Source organism: Platichthys flesus, chromosome 13 (genome assembly GCF_949316205.1).
Source record: "Platichthys flesus chromosome 13, fPlaFle2.1, whole genome shotgun sequence".
NCBI lineage: Eukaryota > Metazoa > Chordata > Actinopteri > Pleuronectiformes > Pleuronectidae > Platichthys > Platichthys flesus.
Window position 1 is genome coordinate 16,869,932 of NC_084957.1, and position 22,624 is coordinate 16,892,555.

General features: G+C 41.8%; 1 protein-coding gene across 1 annotated transcript; it reads right to left on the minus strand.

Moving 5' to 3' along the window:
• Positions 1–7,514: 7,514 nt before the first annotated feature.
• On the minus strand, positions 7,515–21,472 carry tspan7b (tetraspanin 7b). The gene is made up of 8 exons (XM_062403402.1): positions 21,260–21,472; positions 13,858–14,046; positions 13,499–13,573; positions 13,290–13,385; positions 12,022–12,177; positions 11,723–11,806; positions 11,192–11,277; positions 7,515–10,423 (listed from the first exon to the last, which is right to left on the minus strand). Exons 1-7 carry the CDS (start codon positions 21,323–21,325, stop codon positions 11,209–11,211), a joined length of 735 nt encoding a protein of 244 aa, XP_062259386.1. The 5' UTR covers positions 21,326–21,472; the 3' UTR covers positions 7,515–10,423; positions 11,192–11,208.
• Positions 21,473–22,624: the final 1,152 nt, after the last annotated feature.

The window sequence follows — 22,624 nt, forward strand, 5'->3', positions numbered from 1 at the left end:
GCAGTTGAAACCGGACCCAAATGACCTGAAATAGCACCGTGGAGGAGAACAGGGGGTTTGGCACTTTTTCTAAAAGAGGAGTGGCTCCACATTGACAGTGCAAACAAACTAAAATCTCTTGCTCTCAAATCAGTTTTAAGATTCATTTATGCGTAAAAAAGCACAGCGGCTGTCACTCCACTGCTCAACTCTCACATCTCAAACTTCACTCATGAGCTTACAGTGCGAGTTTGTTCTGTGATTTCTCCTGAAAGAAGTCGCCTACATTACATCATCACATTCTCTTCCAGTGAGCCAGACACAGAGAGCCATGCAGAGCGAGGCCCAGCCGCGCAGCCCGGTGCGATGAATATTCATTAAGCCATCAGCCCACTGCTGGTGCTGCCGGTGAAGCCAATCCGATGGCCCTGTGGGCTTCCGAGGCGGGACAAATCTGTGTTGGGGCCAATGGCGAGGCCCACTCATTTGCAGAATGCAAAGGCAACACGTGGTCCAGCTCTGGAGCCTTTTGAATGGTTTTTTAATTGAATTCAGAGATTTGCCTTTCACTATGTCAGCCCCGAACATTGGAAGAATAATTCGGATTCTATACTTGGATAAAAGTAGCACACTCATTTGCCTGCATTCAGGTTCGTGCTGTGGAAAAAAACATAATTTGAACTAATGTTACCTCTCTGTGAAGCACTTGTTCTGCAGAAAGAAACGCCCCCTTATAATAAAGCGATGAAACGTATAGACTCCAACCTTTTTATTTGTTGCGTTTGTTGGTTGAGTTGGAGCATGTTTTAACTTCTTCATGTACACTTATATTGTACTTCAATGGGTCCTTGTGTATTTCCAAATGATCACAGGAGATTTCCGAGTGGTTGTGAGATGATTAGTGGTTTATAAAATAGAAAACTCACAATTGCATTGATGAAACGGGAAATGAAAATGTCATAAAACCACAAATTCATTCTTTAATGAGCACCGCGTACACATCCAGCAGTCTCTACAGAAGTATTACAGGCCTGGTTATCTCCCCTCGGGGTAACTTTAGGCTAAGCCCATTGCAGTTACTGACAAGCTTTTCAGATTACACTTAAAACCAAACGGTTGCACCATCCAGTTCCCAGCAGTGATGGAGGATTGCTGATTTCCCTCCACTCTTCTATCTACAGCAGCTAGTAAACAGGGAGGGGGGGGGGAGGACTCCCAAATAGCCTCAGCGTCAGAAACAGCCGTCCAGAAGCACTCCATGCACATGTGCTGTACATGCTCTGGTGCAGTGCTCGGCTTGAAATCTGAGCTTTTGTAAACACTTCTGGTCAGACTGAAACTTTAGCCATAAACATGTTTACTGCTGCCCGGCTGTCAACATGAGAAACATGTTTGATGAATTTGTATGTATCCCTTTTAAAATAGGCTCACGTTGCTTCAGAGAATAGGCTCATGCAGCCGGACATACTGAAGGGGCCTGAGTGAAACTCCAGGAAGAGGTTTCATTCGGTCACAGTTTGTTCCAGAGACTCACAAAGGAATCACTCATTAAAAAAAATTGTTGCTCAGCAAGAATGGAGAGAATGTGAACAAGGATGGGAAAACCTGCTGGATGAGTTTCTAACACACCTCTCTCTTTCTCTCTCTCTCTCTCTCTCTCTCTCTCTCTCTCTCTCGCTCTCTCTCTCTCTCTCTCTCTCTCTCCCTCTGTCCCACCCTTCATCTGTCTCCTCTGGTGCCCCTCATAGGTAATAAGAGATATGTACATGTATAGGTACAGGTGTAGTTGTTATAGTTATATGTGTATGATAAAGGTACTGTATGAGTACAAGTATATGTATATGTTTAGCTACAGATATAGGTACAGATATTTAAGTAGATTATAGGTAAAGTTATGGTTAAAGTTAAAGGGATGGGTATAGGCACATGTTTTGGTACAGGTATAGTTATAAGTACAGGTCCAAGTCCCTGTCAATGTCAGTCAAGTTGTATTATTTGATTCCCCTATTAATTTATAATACAGCATTTTTATTTTGTCATGTTGAAATACTCACATAAAACACTGGAACTTCAGAACTATGCTGCGCAGGAACAACGTTGTGTAGAAGGGTTGGAGTCCTTTAATACAAATATAAGTAAAAATCCTCAAATTGTGCTCAGTAATAGTAATTAAAATGCAGCGAATGATTGGATTACTAACAATTATGCGTGAACACGTAAGCAACACTTGTTATATAATGTTAGGTAGCTAACCATTATCAGCGTACTTTATTTACATGTCGATAGGTTTTAAATGTATATTTCTACTCGCTAGTAACTATAAAAACAAATACATGTAGTGAGATGTAGATTATTGAACACAAAGTATAATGTAGCATGAAATTGAACAACTCGGTTAAAGTACAAGGACCCTAGAATTATGCTTAACTGCAATACTTCAGTGTATATTTACTATACGTCAATCTCCCTCACTGCCTGTGGTCGGGTTCCACTGCCCCCACATCCCCCCACCCCGCAAAACTGCATTGGAAGCAGAGCTACACACACACAAATGGACTAATCTGATCCCCCCCTGTGAAGATAACCTGATTCTAGAGCCATTTAGGGGAAAAAAGCAGGTCAGCAGAGCAAATGTGTACCACTGCTGAGCGGAGATCAGATAGGAGCAGGAGCGGGCTGTGCCTTCTCAACAGGGCTGTCAATCAAAGGCCCCACCTCGCCGACTTCTTCTATTCTCCCGTGAAAAAGGCCCTCTCCACTTGTCAGAGGACGCACTGTGCTCGAATGCAACAATGAGACCTGGATCAGTCCGGAAAGGTGTTTTTTTTCTCGATCGTGTGTCATGTCAGAAGCGGAGCCTCCACCGATTACGGCGGGTGTCATCATCATCATCCCACAAGGCCTCAGAGAGTGAGGGAGAGGAGGACGCCACGGAGAGGCTGGGGAGGGAGGGAGGGAGCGTTGGTGGCTGCACTAAAGGAACAGGCAGCTCGAGTGGGAACTCTTGTAGTTGTCAACACAACTGCATGTTACGGAAACGTGTGAGGCAGGTGTGTCTGGGTTGAGCAGGGAAGCTGGAGGCGAGGAAGAAGCAGCAATTATAACAACAGCAGCGGCAGGAGCAGCGGCTCGTACCCCAAACAATCAGTGGAGAGGGACAGGCCGGCTATATTACTTTATAAGGTAATAAATGAGGCGTCACTGTGGATTCAAAGAGGGAGGCTCTGTTTGTGCGGTGTAAGTGCTCCCTCTGCAAGTTTGTGAAAAGCACATTCATAAGAAGGTCAGATTAAAGCAGTAAAGTTCCTGTCATAGATTTTAATGAGGTTTTCAGTCTAAATTAAACAGCCATTTAAAAACACATCACTAAGCCACTCAAGATTTGAAGTTGGTACAAATCTGGGTCATCAAAACCAGGACTTCCCCGTCAGACATCACGTCATGTGATCATTCTTAGAGGATGGTGGTTATTTCCAGGAGTTTCCACAATGTTCGGTTGTTCAGGTTATGTAATGTGAAACGAAAACCAAATAAATACATGGACTCGCAATCTCTTTGTTCAAGTTTTACATTTTACAGCTCAAAGTACTTACATCTGTGTGTGATTGAGCTCAGTCCATATCTTTTTATTCAACAGGCGTGTTTGCTCATTTCATTAACAGAGTTGATCCTGCATCAACTTTAGTTTATCAACTCAAGTTGAATTAACTCAAATGTTTAAGGCAACGGAAGAACACGTTTTAGAATACACAATATTTGTATTGGTGACAACAGTCTCTGCCATAGCAACTGACCAGAGTTTTAGCTAAAGTTTTAGCAATTATAACGCTAGATTAAAAAAATAAATATTTATTCTATAAAGTGTCATTCGTGTTAAAAAAAGACTTTGCCTCATAATTACCGCGCTCAAAAAGATAAAAAAAAGCCTGCTGATCATTATTTATCATGCTCTGTTTTTCAAGCCAACCACTTTTCTAAATTACACCGAATAATCAGAAGAGTTCCATAGGCCCTTTTCATAGGAGAGACTTCTGCTAGTCATAGTTGGAAAAGCACCTGCGTTACTTTAATAACTTTAACGACGGCTCTGTTCTATTCAAGTGTCACATTGAGTCACAACATTGTGACAGTGATCCAGCACGAACAGAAACAGGTCTGTGAAAACGAAGCAGCTAAATGGAAGTTTCAGCCATCATTCATTTCATAATTTATACTTGTGCTTTTGCCAAAAGGCCTCACACTAACCTGGAACTGTCATTATACACATTACATTACATTACATGTCATTTAGCTGACGCTTTTATCCAAGGCGACTTACATTTTTAGAACACTCATCATTTTTTTTTATGAGGGGCTATCTAGGGGTTCAGTATCTTGCCAAGGACACTTAGGCATGCAGATGGGATAGAGTGGGATTCAAACCGGCAACCTTCTTGTTGCAGAGCACCCGCTCTATCCCCTAGGCCACGCTCTCCCCGTAATGACCTGTCTACATATAATATTCCCACTGTGAGCCAACATGGGAGAATAGCTGTTTAAAACCTCTAGAGGAAGCTGTGACATCATCGCCTCAAGTGATGTCACTTGAGTCGGTGTTGTCCATGCATTGTCGGATTAAACACGAGGTCTTCAAACCAGTTTGTGGACAATGTCCTTCTTCAGAGGCAGGGTCACAAGCTGAAGGACATAGTTTATACTTAAGTGTTACGTAATGCTGACAAATACTTCCTTTGATGAAATTATGGAAACGCAAATGATGTGGAATAGGATGAATGGATGGATGATGGATAGTTGGATGGAAGAATGATGGATGGATGGAAGATGAATGGATGAACTAATTGTCTATAGTATCCCTGGGGCCAATTTGTCTTACAGTAACAGTCAACACCGATGCAGAAAACAAATGAGACCTAAATAATAAATACAGGACGTACACTGAGATTTATTATTTTGGAACAACAATGAGAAAAGTCGGATTGTCACAATTTGTAACCAGTTGACCTACAGCTGCTTGGGGCCCTTGGGCAGTTAGCCCACTTTGCCTGGTTGGTTAGAAAAATAAAATAATTAGTGTGACTGAAATCTATTTAAGCTTTTTCTTCATATGTAAAAAATGGCTGATTGCAACCAGTATCTCTCAAGCCTTTTTAGTTTTATAAGCTTGGTGCCCAATGTTTATCCGTTATGGTGACATTTCTGTCTGCTCTTGAGCGTGTGTGCGCGCTCCTCGGTGTGCGTCCGTGTGAGTAATAGCACCTCCCCGGCGGCGTCTCCCCGCAGCCTCCAACCCATTAAGTGTATCCGGGAGGCGGAGGAAGAGGAGGAGGAGGAGGGGGAGGAGGAGGCCACCGCCGGGCGCGCACACGCTCCATTAACGGACCCACTGCCGCGCCGCTCGGTCGGTAATTTGCGTAACGAGACTGGAGAGCGGCTGGTTAGCGCGTTTCTCCCCGAGTAGCAGCATCTCCTCCCCGCCGCTGGTCCGGCCTCGTTTCGGATGCAGCGCACGGAGGCAGCGCAGCGGGAGAGGAGGAGGAGGAGGAGGACGCGCGGAGAGAGACGGAGGATGTGTGAGTGCGTCGAGCTCCATCTTCCACACAAACAGCAGCAGCAGCTGCCTCCTCCTCCTCCACCTCCTCCTCCTCCTCCTCCTCCTCCTCCTCTTCGCTACCCACAGTTCCGTTTTCCACTGATACCCAAGCGCCCCCACGTGGACGAGGATGGTACATCCAGTATGCGCTCAAAAAGAAGAAAAAAGAACTTCGTAGACTCAGCTGGATGTTCATGAAAACTGTCAGTCACAGAAAATGTCAATAAAGTTTGTCTTTCCTCTTTCTTTTATGTAAAATGCCATTTTTATGGATAGGATAGACTTTTGGCAATAAAAGTATTGAACATTTTAAATGAATATATACACTGTATAAAGTTTATTATAAACCAAGTCACTCCAATAGAAAAACTGAAGTACAGTGGCCCTGAAGTGCAAAACGCAACGTTAAATAAGATAAGACAAAGACAAATAAGATAAAACAAAGTGACAAATAAGAAAACAACAAATAAGAATACACAACCGTGTACAAGAGAAGAAAATGGCAAATGAGAAAACCAGAAAACAGATAATAAAATGGAATGGAAAATAAGACAAGAAAATGGTGTATAAGGAAACACAACGACAAATAGCAAAAGACAACGGAATTAACGGTACCTGCAATGAACAAGGCTCATTGCTGATTGGACGAACGAAGGAGAAAATGCTGACACGTTCGATGTGATTTGCCATTGTGCTTCCTTTTTTTGTCTCTTTATCGGCCGTAGTGTTTTCTTATTTGTTATCGTGTTTTGTGATTTGCAGTGGTGTTTTGTGGCTTGTTGTTATGTTTTGTGACTAGTTGTTGTATGGTTTTATTTGCCGTAGTGATTTGCACTTCAGGGCCTCCATACTGAAGCTATACACAGATTACGCTTTACGATCAGTCTGGAGGAGTTGCAATGCTTTTGATTTACATTAGGTTTGCATTGAATTGCCCTGTCCTTCCCATTTATTTCAAGGAGGGTAGATGCAGCACAAAGAAAATGGTCTCATTTCTCCAGATCAGTTTAGACAAAAACAGAACATTACACCCCTCATGAAGATTATTGCAGCACTTACTTTTAGAAAGCTTGCATGAGTCTACTCCAAGAGCCAATAAAAACTGAAAATATTCCTCTTGTTGTTGCTGTGACTAGCTTGTTCACTTTTTGAAACCATTAAAACGGTGGGTTCTGACAGATAAGACCCTTTGTATCAACAGGCTCTTTAACTGTGACTTCAAACACAAACCTAGCTGCCATTACTAGATCTACATGTCCTCTTGGTTTGGTTTGCACGGCAAAATAAAGTATATGCTCAGTGAATGTGATAGACAGATGTTCTTATTAATATTCTTTGCTGCTTGACTCCTACAGCTATAGATGAGGTAAACCCACACACCTGTATACAAACCACTTGGCCTACTTCTAGAAAGCCTCAACCTTTTGCCTGACATCTTCCGACCCTAATCCTGAAGCTAAAAATATGATTTGTCCCGATTTGAGCATGAGAACGCCTGATTGATCCCATTTTACTGCTGTGGATGAACATAACATTGCTGTCCATGATATATTCTTGCTCTGTTCTATCTATTTTTGCACTATTCAAGTCTGCACTACTCACATCCTTTCCACGCTGAGCCTTGACTGCATACTATGTTGCATATAGGTTTATGTCATGAGAGTATTTAATATGTTGCGCTACTTACATGTGTTGAGTGCTTATATGTCTACTAATGAGTTTAAAATAGGAAAATAATTACATTTCAGTCCCCTGTGCATTTGTCAGAAGTAACAATAAAGCTGACAATGTCAGAGGTTGTGTTGTAGAGACTTACTAACAAAGCACAGTTTGTACAACTCGCACTCAGCTTTAAACTCACCTGATAATAAACATGTTTATCTCCATATTTAAAATATACAGAGCAGTTTCCATCATAGCACAATAAAAACACGCTGAACCCAAGTGTTTTCTGTATATTTAATGATAATAAGACCACTGATGGTGTCAATAGTAGATGGTGCAATTTCTTTTTGAGTTTCTAATGACCCCCTGTGTACGTAGATGGTATTACAATTTAGTATTTACAGAACAATATCAGCTCGAGGAAAGGAAAATTAAGTTTCAGAGTGGAGTCAGGAAAACACACATTCACTAAATAAATTTACAGCTTTAAAAGCAACAAGGTTTTTGTAATGTTTAGAAGCCACAACCAAATACTGACCAAAACTGAACACGGCAGGATCCACGAAATCAAGACGCTCTCTCACACAAACACACAAACTGGATTTTAACATCAGTCTCAGGTCATCTGATCCACGTCGTTTCACGTCGGGCATCAGGAGGTGTCTGGAGGGAGTGATCGGACCCAATAAACATGGAGCTTCGATAATTTGATGTTTTTTTCGCTGACTATACAATTTGCTCCATCATCAGTGTGTTTCAGACGAGGAGAGGAAGAGCCAGAGGACGTCAGCTGAGTCGACCATCTTTCAGTGTGTTCCAGGATGCATTCGCAATCACGCATGCAAAAACACTGTGGCCACGTGCATCCCACACCACCTCCGAGTGTGCTCTGAGCGATCTGATCTCAAATGCTTAAATTAGACTCCAACGTACGCCAACACCAGGTCAGAAGGGTCATCCTCACACACACACAGACACACACACACACACAGACACAGACACACACATACTGAAAGAGCGATAGAAAATCTCTCAGTGATCCTGTAAACTTAATGCCAATCATATAAGAATAAATATACAGCTGAATTCAAACGATTACATGTTACTGTCAAAACATTGGCCACAAGTTGTTTTTTTTTTTAGGTGCAAGTTTCCTATAAACTATCAAACAAATACAGATTAACATCACAAACTGTGTGGAATCAAAACTCTTGACACGACATTTACATCATTAGCATATCAGAATGAGAAACATTTCATTATACAAAGTACATTTCCAATACATATCTACAGATGGTGGTGGTGACGGAGGCATGGTGATGCACTACATAGAATACTGTAAATACTAGATGAACACTGTTGAAATCCTCGGACTCCTCGATGCTTTTCAATCCATCTTCACATGTTCTGCTGTTTTTTAAGCTTGAGACGCGTTCATTCAAATGATGCTGTTGGATGCTCACTGAAGCATTAAAGGTAATTGGGTGTTAGAGGCATAATTCAGAGCCCTGTCACACCAGCATTTGAAACTACTTAATGTCAAATCCGGGGCAACACTTCACGTCAAATTCCACTATAGCCTCGACATGTACATTTTTGTCCTTGACCAATGGAAAGTCGTCTTGACAGCTGATAACTGCCCTTTTAGGGAGTTAATAGTATAAAGAGCTGTCGTTCATTTTAATGGCAGATATCTTGACTTGTCAAAGCTGGTGAACTTAGTAAAATAAATAACGGCAGCGTTTGATTTAGGTGAGGCAGTTTCATGGTCCTCGCACCCTCCATGCCCTCTCACTATTGGGACACTTAATAGTTATAGCTCCTTGGTTAATGGAGCCTTAATAAATTGCATTACCTCTGCTAATGAGGTTATGTTTTCACCCCTGTCCGTTTATTGGGTTGTAAGCTAGATAACACAAAAAAAAAACAGATTTCCTCTAAGGATGGTGGAACGATGTGGTTGGGGGTCCGGAAAAAACCCATTCCATTTTAGTGTTGATCTGGATCAGAGGATGAATCCAGGATTTATTTTTTTCACTTTCACTTTCAATTTCCCCATTGAATAATTCATGAATTTCGAGGGGGAAAAAGAGGCACATTCGGGGAACTGATATCTTTGAGTGTGTGAATTTTGGTGCAGCTTGATTGAATTAAATGGGATTGTTGGGCCCTGGGCTCTTCTAGTTTACACCTGTAAATGTTCCAACACCGACAAGTCAAAAATGTCTGTTGTAGCTGAATTTCTCAGTCCACTTTTAGTTAGTTTGTCACTTATAAGACAGGGGTTGATAGTACAAATCCCACTAATGCATAAATTGTCACTGTGGGAAGTCGTGTTCCTGTGAGTTTGTCACTGTCTGGTGTGACAGGGCCTTCACATTTCCTATATATGAATATATTTCTCTTCCTATTAAAACTAATTAATTGATATTAAACATAATTAAAAGTGTGTTAAAAAGTGACAAAATCAAGTAATATTTACTGTTATCTTAAGTTAATGTGGGCGTTTAACAGCAAATATTCACATTTCTTGTTCTTAAGATTTAACTAAAAAAGTGAATTACAATTGAAAATGTAACTTACTTCCTACTGCGCCTTTAAGTTAAATTAAATACTCGGGTCAAAAACATATCTACAGATAAAAAATACTCTCTAAAAGCCCCCCCTCTTCTTTCAGTTGTCAATTTTCTTATTAAAATATCATCGTCAGTACACATAATCGGTTAACAAAATGTCACAACCGCAGGAATATACAATGGTGAGCGATAGCAAAAGGCAAAATGCAAAACTAAACCAATCTATTAAAGTATTACTTCAAGCTTTAGTCATGTCATTCTGTACAAAGATGTGTGGCGGTCTTCTGCTGGCGATCGGTCGAGCATGCTGCGTCCAACTGAGAAGCCAAGTAGCACCCGGTCATGTATCTGGGACCAGCTAAGATGCCTACGATATGTGCTATTGAGCAACTATAAACATCAAGCAGCAGAGCGGTGTGTGTGATGCAGAAAGCTTTGATGCAACAGCAGTGAGTCAAGGAATGGTGCTTTACAATAAGATACATAAAGATATTACATTAAGATCACAGGCAGAGAGACGGAGGGACGTAAATTCCAATTTAGATGTTTGAGAGTGTTTCGGGGAATTTACTCCTGTCATGTGTCGAGAGTGTTTCTTGTTCTCTTCATCTCCCTAAAAAGAGGAAAACACAAAAAAGAGAGTTTACATTCTTCTTTTTTGGCCACCTGGGAAGAAGCAACGTAAGCTGAAACATTCACGTATTATCAACTGAGAGATGTGTTATGGAAGAATTGTTCACAAATAAAAAACATGGCCATGTGACAAACATAAGCCGGATATCCGATTTCCTTTTTGCTCTGCTTTGTTATAACTGTCTCTTCAGCTGCTAAATGTGTCTTTATGTTCACAAGCTAGTTGTTAACTGTGTTTATTTGTTGTATGGTGTCAAGCAGAAGACGTGCAAGGAGGTGAAACCAGCTGCAGAGAGCGGTGAGTGTGAACCAAAAACATCTACAAATCTAAACAATGCACTGAAAAGCAGCAAAAACACAACGTTCACATTAAGAAAGTATGAATTTTTAAATTTATTTATATAATGTATTTGGAGTGCTGTGACAGAGATAAGCTTGATATTCACTTTCCCTTTTGCTCTGCTTTGTTCTCCACCGAGTATTAAATATCAACTATTTAAATGCCTGTCTGTTTAGCAGCTAAAAGCTCCTTTATGTTCACTAGCTAGTAGTTAACAAAAAAATTGCCAATAAGGTGCTAAGATGCTCATCAGAGATGAGTGGAATTGCGGAGTTGGTGATAATAACTATGTGAGTAACACCCGTCACATTGTATAGAGGGATTAAATTGCTCATTATGAAAATAGTGATTGTAGCACCTTTAACTCTAAACGCGTGTGGTTGCTCGTGTCTCTTTGTGTTTCTTTACCTGCCACGCCACATCAGCTAGACCATCTCATACTGATTGGCTGTGATGATCCTGGACAGACAGCAGGCCAGCAACATGCCAATCAGCTGAGAGATACATAAAAAAGGGGTTAAAAGGGGAGAAACAGTACATTTTATAGAAGACTCCATTTCCCATATAGTCTATTCTCTCCTGTTGCTGCGAGTACCTGCTTTCCTGCAATACATAACGTTATAATGAAGACAATACAGATAAACAATGACCTTAAATTTAAACAAGCAATGAATGAAGATGTGTATTCCTTGCAAAGAACACTACTTCACATTACCTACAATTTTCCAGTCAAGTTAGTCAGTAATTTCCTGTCAAATCACATCTGTCAGTACAAAACGCAACATTACCTCTGTCTGTTGATCTCCTTAGCAACCGCCTTGCTGGTTGTGAGTAATTACATCTCTAATTTGGATAACACTGAAGATCTATTTACACTTCACAACACACAAGCCACCTTTTATGTGTACAGCGGAGAAACGCTCTTCTGTTAACTGTTACCTGTGAGAAGGCGATCCCAAACGTCACTCCTGCAATGATGGCCATGTTGGTTTCCATGAATGAAGTGACCAGCTCATAGCAGCCCTGTAACACAGGGGGTAGGTTAGTTTGAACCGGGTAGAGGGACAGGTTATATGTGCACGTTAGGGGTAAGATGGGTATCTGGGAGATTATCTGAGACATTGGTTGGAGAGATGGATGAGGGAGGTGGTGTGAAAAATTGTATGATACGTGCATTCATGGGCTTCACAGCACGTAAATAGCAGAAAGTCAAGGACATAGAAAAGCAGCGTACTGACCTGTTGGAAGACCTTGGTCGGGGCTATGGTTGCGTTGCGGAGGTCCTCTTGGTTGCAGTCGGAGGAGTTAGAGCAGCAGCTGGCAGGAATACCGTTGGAGGGGTAATACACACTGGCCAACCAGCTGCTGTAGTTATACACTCCACAGCAACGCAGCTGAAAACAGACAGAAGATCGAGAGCAGATTAGAATTCATGGACTCATTCTACATTTATGTTATTGTGAAAGAATCACAACCAACGATGTGCAACACTCTGGATTGTCGTCCTTGCCTGTGTCACTCAGACTAGTCCCCCTTCGATCCGAAACTATAATTCATGTGTGTGTTTTTGTTGCCCTTGTGTGTGTTGTTTGTCCCTGTTCTTGTCTGAGTGTGTCTTTTGTGTGCGTTCCTGCTGGGCATCGTCCTGCCAACATCTACCGCTTTCTGCCAACTCACCTGCCCAGCAGAGAGTCACCCTGCGGTCGGCTCCACAAGCCTGCTACTTTACTTATGCTGCCTTGGAATGGGGCCATGTTTCCCATGTCCAAATAAACGTCACCCTCTTATTGCTTATACAAACTCTGACCTCAGATTTTTTCTGAAAGCTCTGTACTGCTGGAAGTAAAGTTTTCATTGGATGATAGACTTAAATATAGTGATATCAGTCATATAGTTTTAGAAAATTAGGAAAAATGTTATGGCTCCAACATTCCATTTCTTTCATTACGTTACCAACTGCTAGTTTGTTATATTGTTAGCCTCTGTGGTTTCTAGACAAAGTTAATATTAGCATCCATGCTGCTAGGGTCTAGCAGTAATGTTTATCACAATTTAACCACTTGAGTACCAAGTGGTTGTACAAAACTTCCAACCTCGTAACCACAAGCTCACAAGTTCCATCAGAAGCCAGCATAACCCCTGACTCATTCAACACAACTCTGTCACCTACAGAAACGCTACGAACAATCTCTACTTTTACCATTTTGAAAACTTGAATATGTTTTTTTTTTTTATTGTTTGTACTAATACCCGTCAGCCTGAGCCTCAGGTCCACCATCCATCTGCTCTCCGGTTTGGCTACGTCAAGTTTTGTTCTCCATCTCTCTAACCCTGACCCCCGGATCAGAATCAAACTTCTGCTAACCTGTCCGTCCCGCTCTCGAATCTGAACACTCTCAAACTCTGCTCACCTGCCTGCGCTGCTCTCCAGAACCAACCTTCAAGACCTCACTCACTCGAAATTGTCTTTGTTGGCTGTTGTACCACATTGACATCAGCAGCTTACCTTGTGCTGCAAGTTGTCCACAGCGCGGCTCGCCTCGTCCTCAGCATTGTAGTTCAGGACTGCGTCATTGTACGTCCTGTGAAAGGTTCCCTTTATCTGCAGCAGGCCGACATATGCACATAATAACACATGTCAACAGTATGATAATGCTTGGATATTTCGTGTATTAGAGACATGTAAGGATGTTATATGGTGCACTGGTCGCTGACCTCATGGCGAAACACAAATCCAGAGATCCCGGCCACCAACTCGGCGAGGAAGACGAGCGACAGAAACATGGCGTACTACAGAGAGAAAGGAAGGAAGAGTTAGATTTGGATAGTTTGCATCAATACTTTCTGCTCCAGGAGGTCATTTATATATGCTTGCACACACACACACGCACACACTTGTCCACCGTTAACACACCAACGTGCCCTGAGGAATCTATTGGATTTCTGATCCCCCTGCACGTGGTAGAGGTCAGCCATTATTCCCTTTGTCGTGCGACCTGAGGCTAATTAATCAGCACATACAGCACACCTCTCCCTCTCTCTCTGCAACATATCACTACTTCCCAGTCTCTCACCAGCTTCAGCATCCATGGGCTTCCTCTGCAGGTGGCGAAGCATCCGAACAGGCCGAAGACGATGATGACGGTGCCGGTGCCAATGAGGACATACGGGGCGTTGGTGGAGTTGTCGGCTATCAGGGAGATGTACGGGCCAAGCATCAACTTCCCCCATACTCCCACGGCCAGCAGGATGGCTCCTGTTATCTACAGGGCAGAAAGAAGGAGAAAACAGAGGGAGACAGGAATAAAATGAAAGCAGGGCCTTGTTTCTGCACATATTACAATAAATCTGTTTTAGCAGCATATCAAGTGGGAGGAGGAGAAAAAGGATCATGGTGGAACAAGGAAAGAGCAATTAGAGCAAGGAGGTGGAGACTGGAGACAGAAGACACAAATGTATCTTTAGTACGGGGATAGGGATCACCTGCTTTATGAATGTGCCTGCACTCACACATAGAGAGAGACAAAAAAGAAAGGGGACAAATCATAGAAGCTCTTTGATGCGAGGCGAGACGCTTCCCCCTGTTGCGCAGCTCTTTGCATTTCAAATGAAGGCCCGCAGATAAAAGAGCGCGCTGTACAAGGCAGCTGAAGCAGCGTGTGTCTCAGCTGGGTACGTCTCACTGGCATCGGAAAGGGAGCGGGCTGTGGGAACGGCTGTTGATGCTGCGACTCGAGCGAGGGGCCAACTCATCCTCCTAACCCGCTTTCCTTCCAAAGAGGCGGCCGCTCGCCGTCCTGCTGCCAGGCCCTCTGAATAGAGAGAGGGAGCGGCCGGCACAAAGTGTCTCTGTGCACCCGGAAAACTGACGAGGAGAATACACTCTGATTTCTAAAAGCAAAAAAAGCGAGCTGAGACTTAAGAAGAAAAGTTCCCTCTTAGCAACAGCGGCCGCCCACTTACAGAACGTCTCTGGTGCCAAATGCAAATTTCCATCGGTGATTCAGAAAATCTACATAAGAACCAAACGATATTGGAAGTTGTTAGAGAAATCACGGTTACCTTGTGGTAAGCGTTATGTAACCCTGCGGAATCTGATCAAAGCCGACATGCTGTTTGCGGTTTTGGGGAACATTTCCATGGTAACAACGAGCTCCACCGATCACAGACGGTGCTATTACACCTGAGGATTGTGGGTAGTATAGAACATTTTGTGTAAACACAGTTGATGTCATGCAGACTTGTGGCCTCTCAAGGAGCGTCAAGCATCATTTCACAATCTCGTGGCTTGTGGTAAGTCTGCTGTACCTTGGATGGTAGGAACAAATTATGGCCGACAGAGAAAATCTCTATTCACAAAATATATGGGAGTTTTACTTTCGGAAACACGCTTCTGAATTCTATTGGGTGACGATGTCCTCAAGCCTGTAGGTCATGTTACGAAAATACGACAAAGACAGAAGCGATTACCAACCATACAAAAATATTTATGTTCTAAAATTAGGCTGCTGTGTTCTGTCTCTGATTACAGCTTCAACCAGCCTCTGCAGGTTAATGACTGTGTTAATAACATTCACACTTTGCCCCATTGGCACTCAATGATTGGGAAAAGGTTTTTCACCTCGACAAATCACAAGCCTCCAGCTGCCTAATTACAGGGAAAATAGTTAGAGATCGTGCACATGGCGAAACCTGATCGTTTGTTTTTTGTAATCAAAGTTTTCTTAGCGTTTAAATATCAAATAGATTATTTTCTATATTCTATCCGTGAACATACTCAGTTTACTGCGATTTAGAATTTTAAAAAGGAATAAAATCTTGGCATTTTTGCTTAAAAAATGCATCACATGGTAAATTCAGTCAGAATTATTATCGAATCCTTATCGGCCGATCAAGGAATCGAGTCATTAATTAATAATATAGGATTTTCACTCTCTATGTTTTCATGACTTAAACTTGTTGCTTTCTATTACATAAGCAAAACTTGTAAAAATGGGTATTATTGATGACCTGAGGGCATTTGCTTGGCATTTGATGCTGAAGTGAGACCCTTTACATTTAGTATATAAACTGATTTTAAGACAGGACTATTTAAGGTTTTTGTTGTCTCTTTATCTCGATCCTCACCCTGTAGGACTGTAGCTGCCATGTGCTCACATGCTGTTTTCTACAGGACGGACTGCATTGATTTACCCGCCACATAAACCTAATGTCTTAAGTATGTATCGCTGTATTTGCATATAGGGCGGCAGTAGTGCAGAGGTTAAAGCTGTTTCCTGTCGGAATGAAGCTTCTTTGTTCTGTTGGAGTTTGCATGTTCTCCGGGTGCTACTTACTGCCCATAAATTCAGCGTAGGTGTGAGTTGGCCCTTTGATATACTGGTGACCTGTCCACGATGTTTCCAACCTCTCCTGGTCAACTGGGATTAGCTCAGGCTCCCCTGTGACCCTCGAAGGACAAGCAGAATAAATATGGATGGATGCATTTTTTCGCTAATTCGTGTGCAGAGAATTGAATAATTGGCTGATGCAACCAGACAATAATGAATTATATATATATATATATATATATATATATATATATATAATTACAATAATGAATTATATATATATAATTCATTATTGTCTGGTCTATTGTCTATATATATATATATATATATATATATACTGTATGTTTTATTATGTATTCAGTAGTCTGTGTTGTAGCTATTATAGTTGCTCTGTCTCTCGGTTGAAAAATGCCCACGGAGGCGTTCTTGCAGAAAATGTTCTTCTTTTCCCTCTTTTAAAATAGAAAATAAAACATGGCAACAACACGGAATACATGTTCAAAGATTGTGTTGCTGCTGTGTTACACGGCTCACCACAGCTACAACCTGTTCTCACTCCTATATGGTATGCATGTATTTGAAGAGAAGAAGCGGAGGCTGATGATTCGATTTGTAGCTAACGACATCTACTCTCTCCGTGAACAGAGTTTCTCACAGCCTGAGTCATTTGAAGCATTCGACCTCTTGATGACGATGCACTCACCAGCGACAAAATGTCTCCCCCCCCCTAACAGCTGCTGCCACATACAAATAAAGACCCATCTTCTCAATTGTCGATGCTTAAGTGTTCATTTTAAAGCCAGTGGGGAAATCAAGTCCGAGGAGCAGGGACGAGTCATCTGGAATCCATGCCCGTTGCTGAATTCCAAACAGCCCCCCTCCCCCCCCCACACACACTCCTCCTCCATCCGCACGTTTTGTTTGAAATTCAACGCCTGGCCCTGCCACCCTGGTCACAGTACAGAGTTTAAAACAGGTCGCTCCTCACACCCTCCCCCCCTCTCCTTCCCTCCCGGACTAATAAAGAAACAGAAAGTGTGATGACAAAATATGCCGGCGAGGCCACCGCACAGACTCCGCCACCTGCTCCGCATTTTCCCCGTCCTGCGCGTTAAACTACAGCAACGCAGACATTCACACTCCAGACATCATTTGCCAGGACAAGCTGATGACAGTGAAACCGAGGCCTGACATTGAGGGACGTCTCCCCGCTTCGAACTCGGTGCCACTGCCAGCGCCCTCTCCATGCCTCGGCCTCGGGCCTGAACAGAGCTACTGACCTGTGAGACACTTGTGCTCTTCAGACATCTGAAACCCGATGCTGCAGACGTTAGGGAGAGCGACAAGACCATTCAAGCCAGACTAAATATAAAGGCTGGTATCTGTGACACCGGCTTATATCTGCAACGCAGCACAGCTCGGCTTCTTGAGCCTTCGTGGCTACAGATCTAAACTAAAAGCAAGGTAGATCAGTTCTTCTCTTCATGAAAAGCATCAATATTGAGGCTATTTTCTCCATGAAAGCAGAGAAAGCCCTCTTCAGGTCCTAAACACGTTATAAACAGATAAACTGCTTCCACGTGTTCTTATTAGATAATCTAACCCAGCTATTTCTGGCAGCTATCAGAAAACACACAGGAATGAGCCTGTAATGTATGGCTGTGGTCACAAATTATGGCCAATAACATAATAAATTCAGTCACTTGGTGTTGTGGTATACTCGGCTCATATGTGGATCATAGTATTTGAAAGTTGCTTGATCATAATTGCAGGTTCAACTGGTAAAAGGTAAATAAAAGCACATGGAAACTACTGAAAAACACTCTAGTTTATCTCAGTATTTAAGTATTTAATCCCACAATTGGAAGCAGTCTTTACTAAATCGATTTGGTTTGAGTAGCTGGGAGGATTCTGAGTGATCTGCGGCCTACAATCCTGAGGTCAGGAGCTTCAACTACAGTGAAAAGGCAGAATTCATTCTTCAAATGAGCCTAATGCTTGGCTAGCATCGTGAATGCAGCTTTATATAAATTCAAACTCTTTCGTATCGTATTTGAATTGACAAAGTATTAGAAACACTGTGAACTACTCTGATCACCAAGGAAAAATACCCACAATTCTCTGGATCTTTGAAATCAATTTACAGACGAACAAAACTGAAAATAAAATATCGATTCATTTTTGGATAATACAACACCATCACAAACCCCAGTCTCTAAATTCAGTGTCAACAAACAGTAAACACGATCATGGCAGAGCTGATGAACTAAATGACTTTTTCCTCAGGTTTGAGACTGTGGACCGCTCTCAGGAGGGGGCTTAGGGCTAAGATGCTATAACCGCCTATAACAGCAGGTACATTGTGTCTTTAGCAGAGTCTGTTATAATAAATCGACAGGTCCTGATGGCCTGCCTGCCATCCTTCTCAAGAGCTGTGCATTGGAACTCACTGCTGCTTGGTGTCCTATCTTCCAACAATCCCTCTAACGTCACAGTGGGGTTTGAACCCCCTCCAATTTGCCTACAGACAGGGATGGAGGACGGAGGTGGTAATCGCAAGTGTGACGCATCCAGTCAGTAATTATTTAGAGAACCCCAAGAGTTACGCTCAGGTTCTATTGTACACTTCTCCTCAGCTTTTAACACCTTACCTTACCTATTGGTCCAGATGTTAAACAGCTTGTAAATCCTTTCATCATAAAATGGTGGTATTCTTTACTAACCAACAGATCCCAGACCATGAAAGTAACTAGCTCATTTTTCAGGGACAAATACTGTAAAACAGGTGAACCGCATGAGCTCTCCTTTCCTCTACAATCAAATTACCCGACGATACAGTGATTTTAAGCTTGATGAATGCCCTGCAATGTACTTGGATGAGATTGATACATTCAAAGACTGGTGTGACAGTCATCATCTAATTTTTTCAACATCAAAAAAGACAAAGCAGATGACAATTGACCACAAACAGGTAAGAGTCCATGACCAATCACAAAGTTATGGAGCAGGTTAGCACTTTTAAGTATCTAGGCATACAGCTGGACTGTAATCTGAAATGGCGTGCCCATGTAGACTTTCTGTGGAAGTTAGCTCAAAGGCTGCACTTCCTACACAGGCTTAGACTGTTCGGGGTGAGCACCGACGTCATGTCGATATTTTATGCTGTGGTGCTTGAAAGCAAAATGAGATATGGAATGGCTCCATGTTTTGGCACTTTCACAGTCCAGCTCAAATCCAGAATTGAGAGCATAGTAAAAAAAACAGGACTATGCTTCCCTTTAGACCATCTCCGAAGGTTCTGTGGTCAGACTGGCACACAGGATCTTTAATGAACCGTCACACACATCGTACCCAGAACGTTAACTTCAGGTAGACGTTACATGTAAAACCAACCACCTCATGCTCTCATTCATCCCAATGTCTATCAACCTTCCATTTTTACCTGAATAACATTGGTACCTTGTCTTGCAAATGTTACACTTTGGTTTTTAAATGCTAATGCCAGTTTCTGTTATTTATCTTGCCTATCTTGTTTTATCCTGTTAGTGCTTTATCCTTTTAAGTGTATTTAGGGAAGGTGCAATAATAAACTCACTTTTCTCCTGCATTATTATTCTGGTTCTTTCATGTTCTGTCTGTGTGTACTGTTTTGTTTGTTGTTGTTGTTTAATGAACAATGTACTGTTCTGCAGCTGCTGTATCACTTTGGGCCAAGACAAATGTCCCTATGGGACAATAAGTATATTTGATTGAAACTGAAGTTATTTAGACTGGTTTCGAAAGCAAGAGCTGAAATAATCAAGTCAATATCATTTATCCAGCAAGACAAGCAAAGCATCTCTGCTTCCAGCTTTTCGTCCTCTTACATTATATTTAACTGAACATCATTGGGCTTTAAGACAGTTGGTCACAATTAGAAAAAGAAACAAAAGTCAACTTAAACTGTGATGTTAACCTTTTTACACCAATGTGAAATACAACTCCAATATTTTAAAATCATCATACATCAAAATGAAATCAAAATATCAAAAAGGATAGTGCTATAGTGATAAACATAGGCTTATATTTATACTTACTTATAAAGAACCAAATATGACATATACACATTTGATGTTTATTACTTGTGCATTAATATGTGAGCAGCATATTCATTTAAAGCTTGTGGACAGGAAGATCAATTATTCATTTACATTTGGGTGGGGTTACTTTTTTAACAATGAATAGGCTTATTCATATTTTATGAGCTGGGTTTTTACAATTTAATGTTGAAAACTGTAACATTATATTTCTGGAATATGGTGAAGCAGAATTAACAAACAGCGGAATATACCAATAGAGTTCAAGGACCTTAAAATTGTACTGTAGCACTTGAGTAAGCATATGAATAGATATTGATATTGGGCTGGACAATATGGCCATATAATATATTTATACAATAAATATGTAATATTCTTTATATGCATGTGGGCACATTAACACCTGATGATCAGCAAGTATTTTTGTTACATTTTGACAATATCTATAAGGCAGTATAGCATATATACTGCAGTTGTAATGTCCTTTTAAGAATGTATAGAAATCACATAAAATGTATGGTAGATATTGTTATAACTATATTGTTACATTTTGACAAGATATGAGTTTGCACAAGGATACAATGTCCCTTTCAGAATGTATAAAACGACCCAACATGTTCACTGTGTGTTTGAGTAAATGGTTTTAAATGGTTTTAACAAACAGATCAGGTCTTTCGTGATTATCTTATCAGACATTTTGGATTTGAACATCATCCAGCTCCTCACTGACACCGAACATGATGCTGAGTGCGTGTTTGCGTGCGTGTGTGTGTGTGTGTGTGTGCAATGCACCGACACCACTAACGCCCAGCAGACAACATATTTGCAACCTAAACGCAACTTACATAACACACCACGATCACAATACACGCACACACACACGCGCGCGCACTAAACGCTGCGTCGTTGGGCGAGACCCGTCGAGCCTTTCGCGTTTGTCCCGAACAACACGATGAATCCGTCGGTGATGCTGGATCCGTCCAGCCCTTCATCACGCACCACAGACACCACAGTGCCTGTTTTGTGCAGGGAGGCTCCGGCGGAGAGAGACACAGAGAAATGCTACGTACCCAGAAGACGAAGGAGTAGACGATGAGGAGGGTTTTAAGGCAGGTGATGACCGGTTTAGTCTCCATTGTGGAACCAGTGTGATAATAACAGCAGCAGAGGAGGAGGTGGCGGAGGAGGAGGCGGCGGAGGAGGAAGAAGAAGAAGAGAAACACGTCTCTCAGCGCGAGCTGTCGCGTTGCAACCACGCGCTGATGCAGCCACACGGCGTCACTGGAGCAACGCAGCATCATCATCATCTTCTTCATCATCATCATCATCATCATCATCAGTGATAACACAGAATGATACTGATAATAACCTCACTGGGCGATATGATAATATGAATCAGAAGCACACACACAAAGATGCATGTGTGTATTATGTTTTGATATAATCTTTTATCTGCTCTCTTTTATGATCTGGCTTTACTCTGATCTGCTATCTTTGCATTTGCTTTTTCATTTTGTGAAGTCCCTCTGGCTTTAGAGGGCTTTATTATTAATTTAAGTGTTGTTATTATTTTAAGTATAATTATTATTGCCATTTCTAGTGCTTTGTTAAAAAAATAGAAAAATGCTGCAAGGCAATAGAGTGAGAACCATTCTCAAATGAATCACTTCGTATCTCAGAATAATGACTAAGTGTGACTCACTATCTAAAATGTTGCAACTTTGCATTGATCTTTTTTTCTTTCACCTGAACAAATAGGCTTCCGTAGACTAAACGTATATAATAGTGTTATATTAAATATAGGGTGGAGTGGGGACAGTTGCAACCCTTTCAGAGTTTCTCTGGTAACCAAAGATTTCTTTGGATTAGACCAAATCAGCACTAAATTTCTATTTAAGGAATATCAATCTACCGCTGAATGATACAGGCCTAATTCTTAATTGAAGAGGGTTTCATTGATTGTTTAAGATAAGATCAGCTTCATTGATCCAACCAAACAGAACGAAAGTGTCACAGCGGCAGGAGTATAATGGCTCCTGCATATGTGGCCTATTACAGCTCCTGTAACCTCTATAAATACTCACTAGCCGTCAAGACAGGCTCACCCCAGCCTCCACTTCTCTCCCCCTTTGCGGTCCTGAGTATGGAGAAGCTTCCCTGCCATGCTCTGTTAGTGCATGCTGTAGTTGCCGGTGCGTCCACCACTACTCCATAAGTCTTTATCGTGGAGCCAAAGTCCCCCCCTCCTCGCAGGCACAGGTGCAGACCCATGGATGTGGCTGAGGCGTACAGTGGAAACAGTTCTTAGTTTATATAATGCACAACATGTCCCTGTTATATCATCTTTAAAATTTTAAAGTGATTAAATATTTATCTAGACGCTTGCTGTTGATGGGTCAATATGCAGGATTACATAGCAGAACAGCAAAGAAGAC

What these genes read in the sequence shown, in the direction of transcription:
- tspan7b (XM_062403402.1), bottom strand. Translation starts at nt 21,325, where the DNA reads ATGGAGACTAAACCGGTCATCACCTGCCTTAAAACCCTCCTCATCGTC. An exon ending in GCCCATGGATGCTGAAGCTG is followed by an intron (nt 13,574 to 13,857) that starts GTGAGAGACTGG and finishes TTCTCTCTGTAG; the next exon opens with TACGCCATGTTTCTGTCGCT. An exon ending in CGACCAAGGTCTTCCAACAG is followed by an intron (nt 11,807 to 12,021) that starts GTCAGTACGCTG and finishes CCTGTGTTACAG; the next exon opens with GGCTGCTATGAGCTGGTCAC.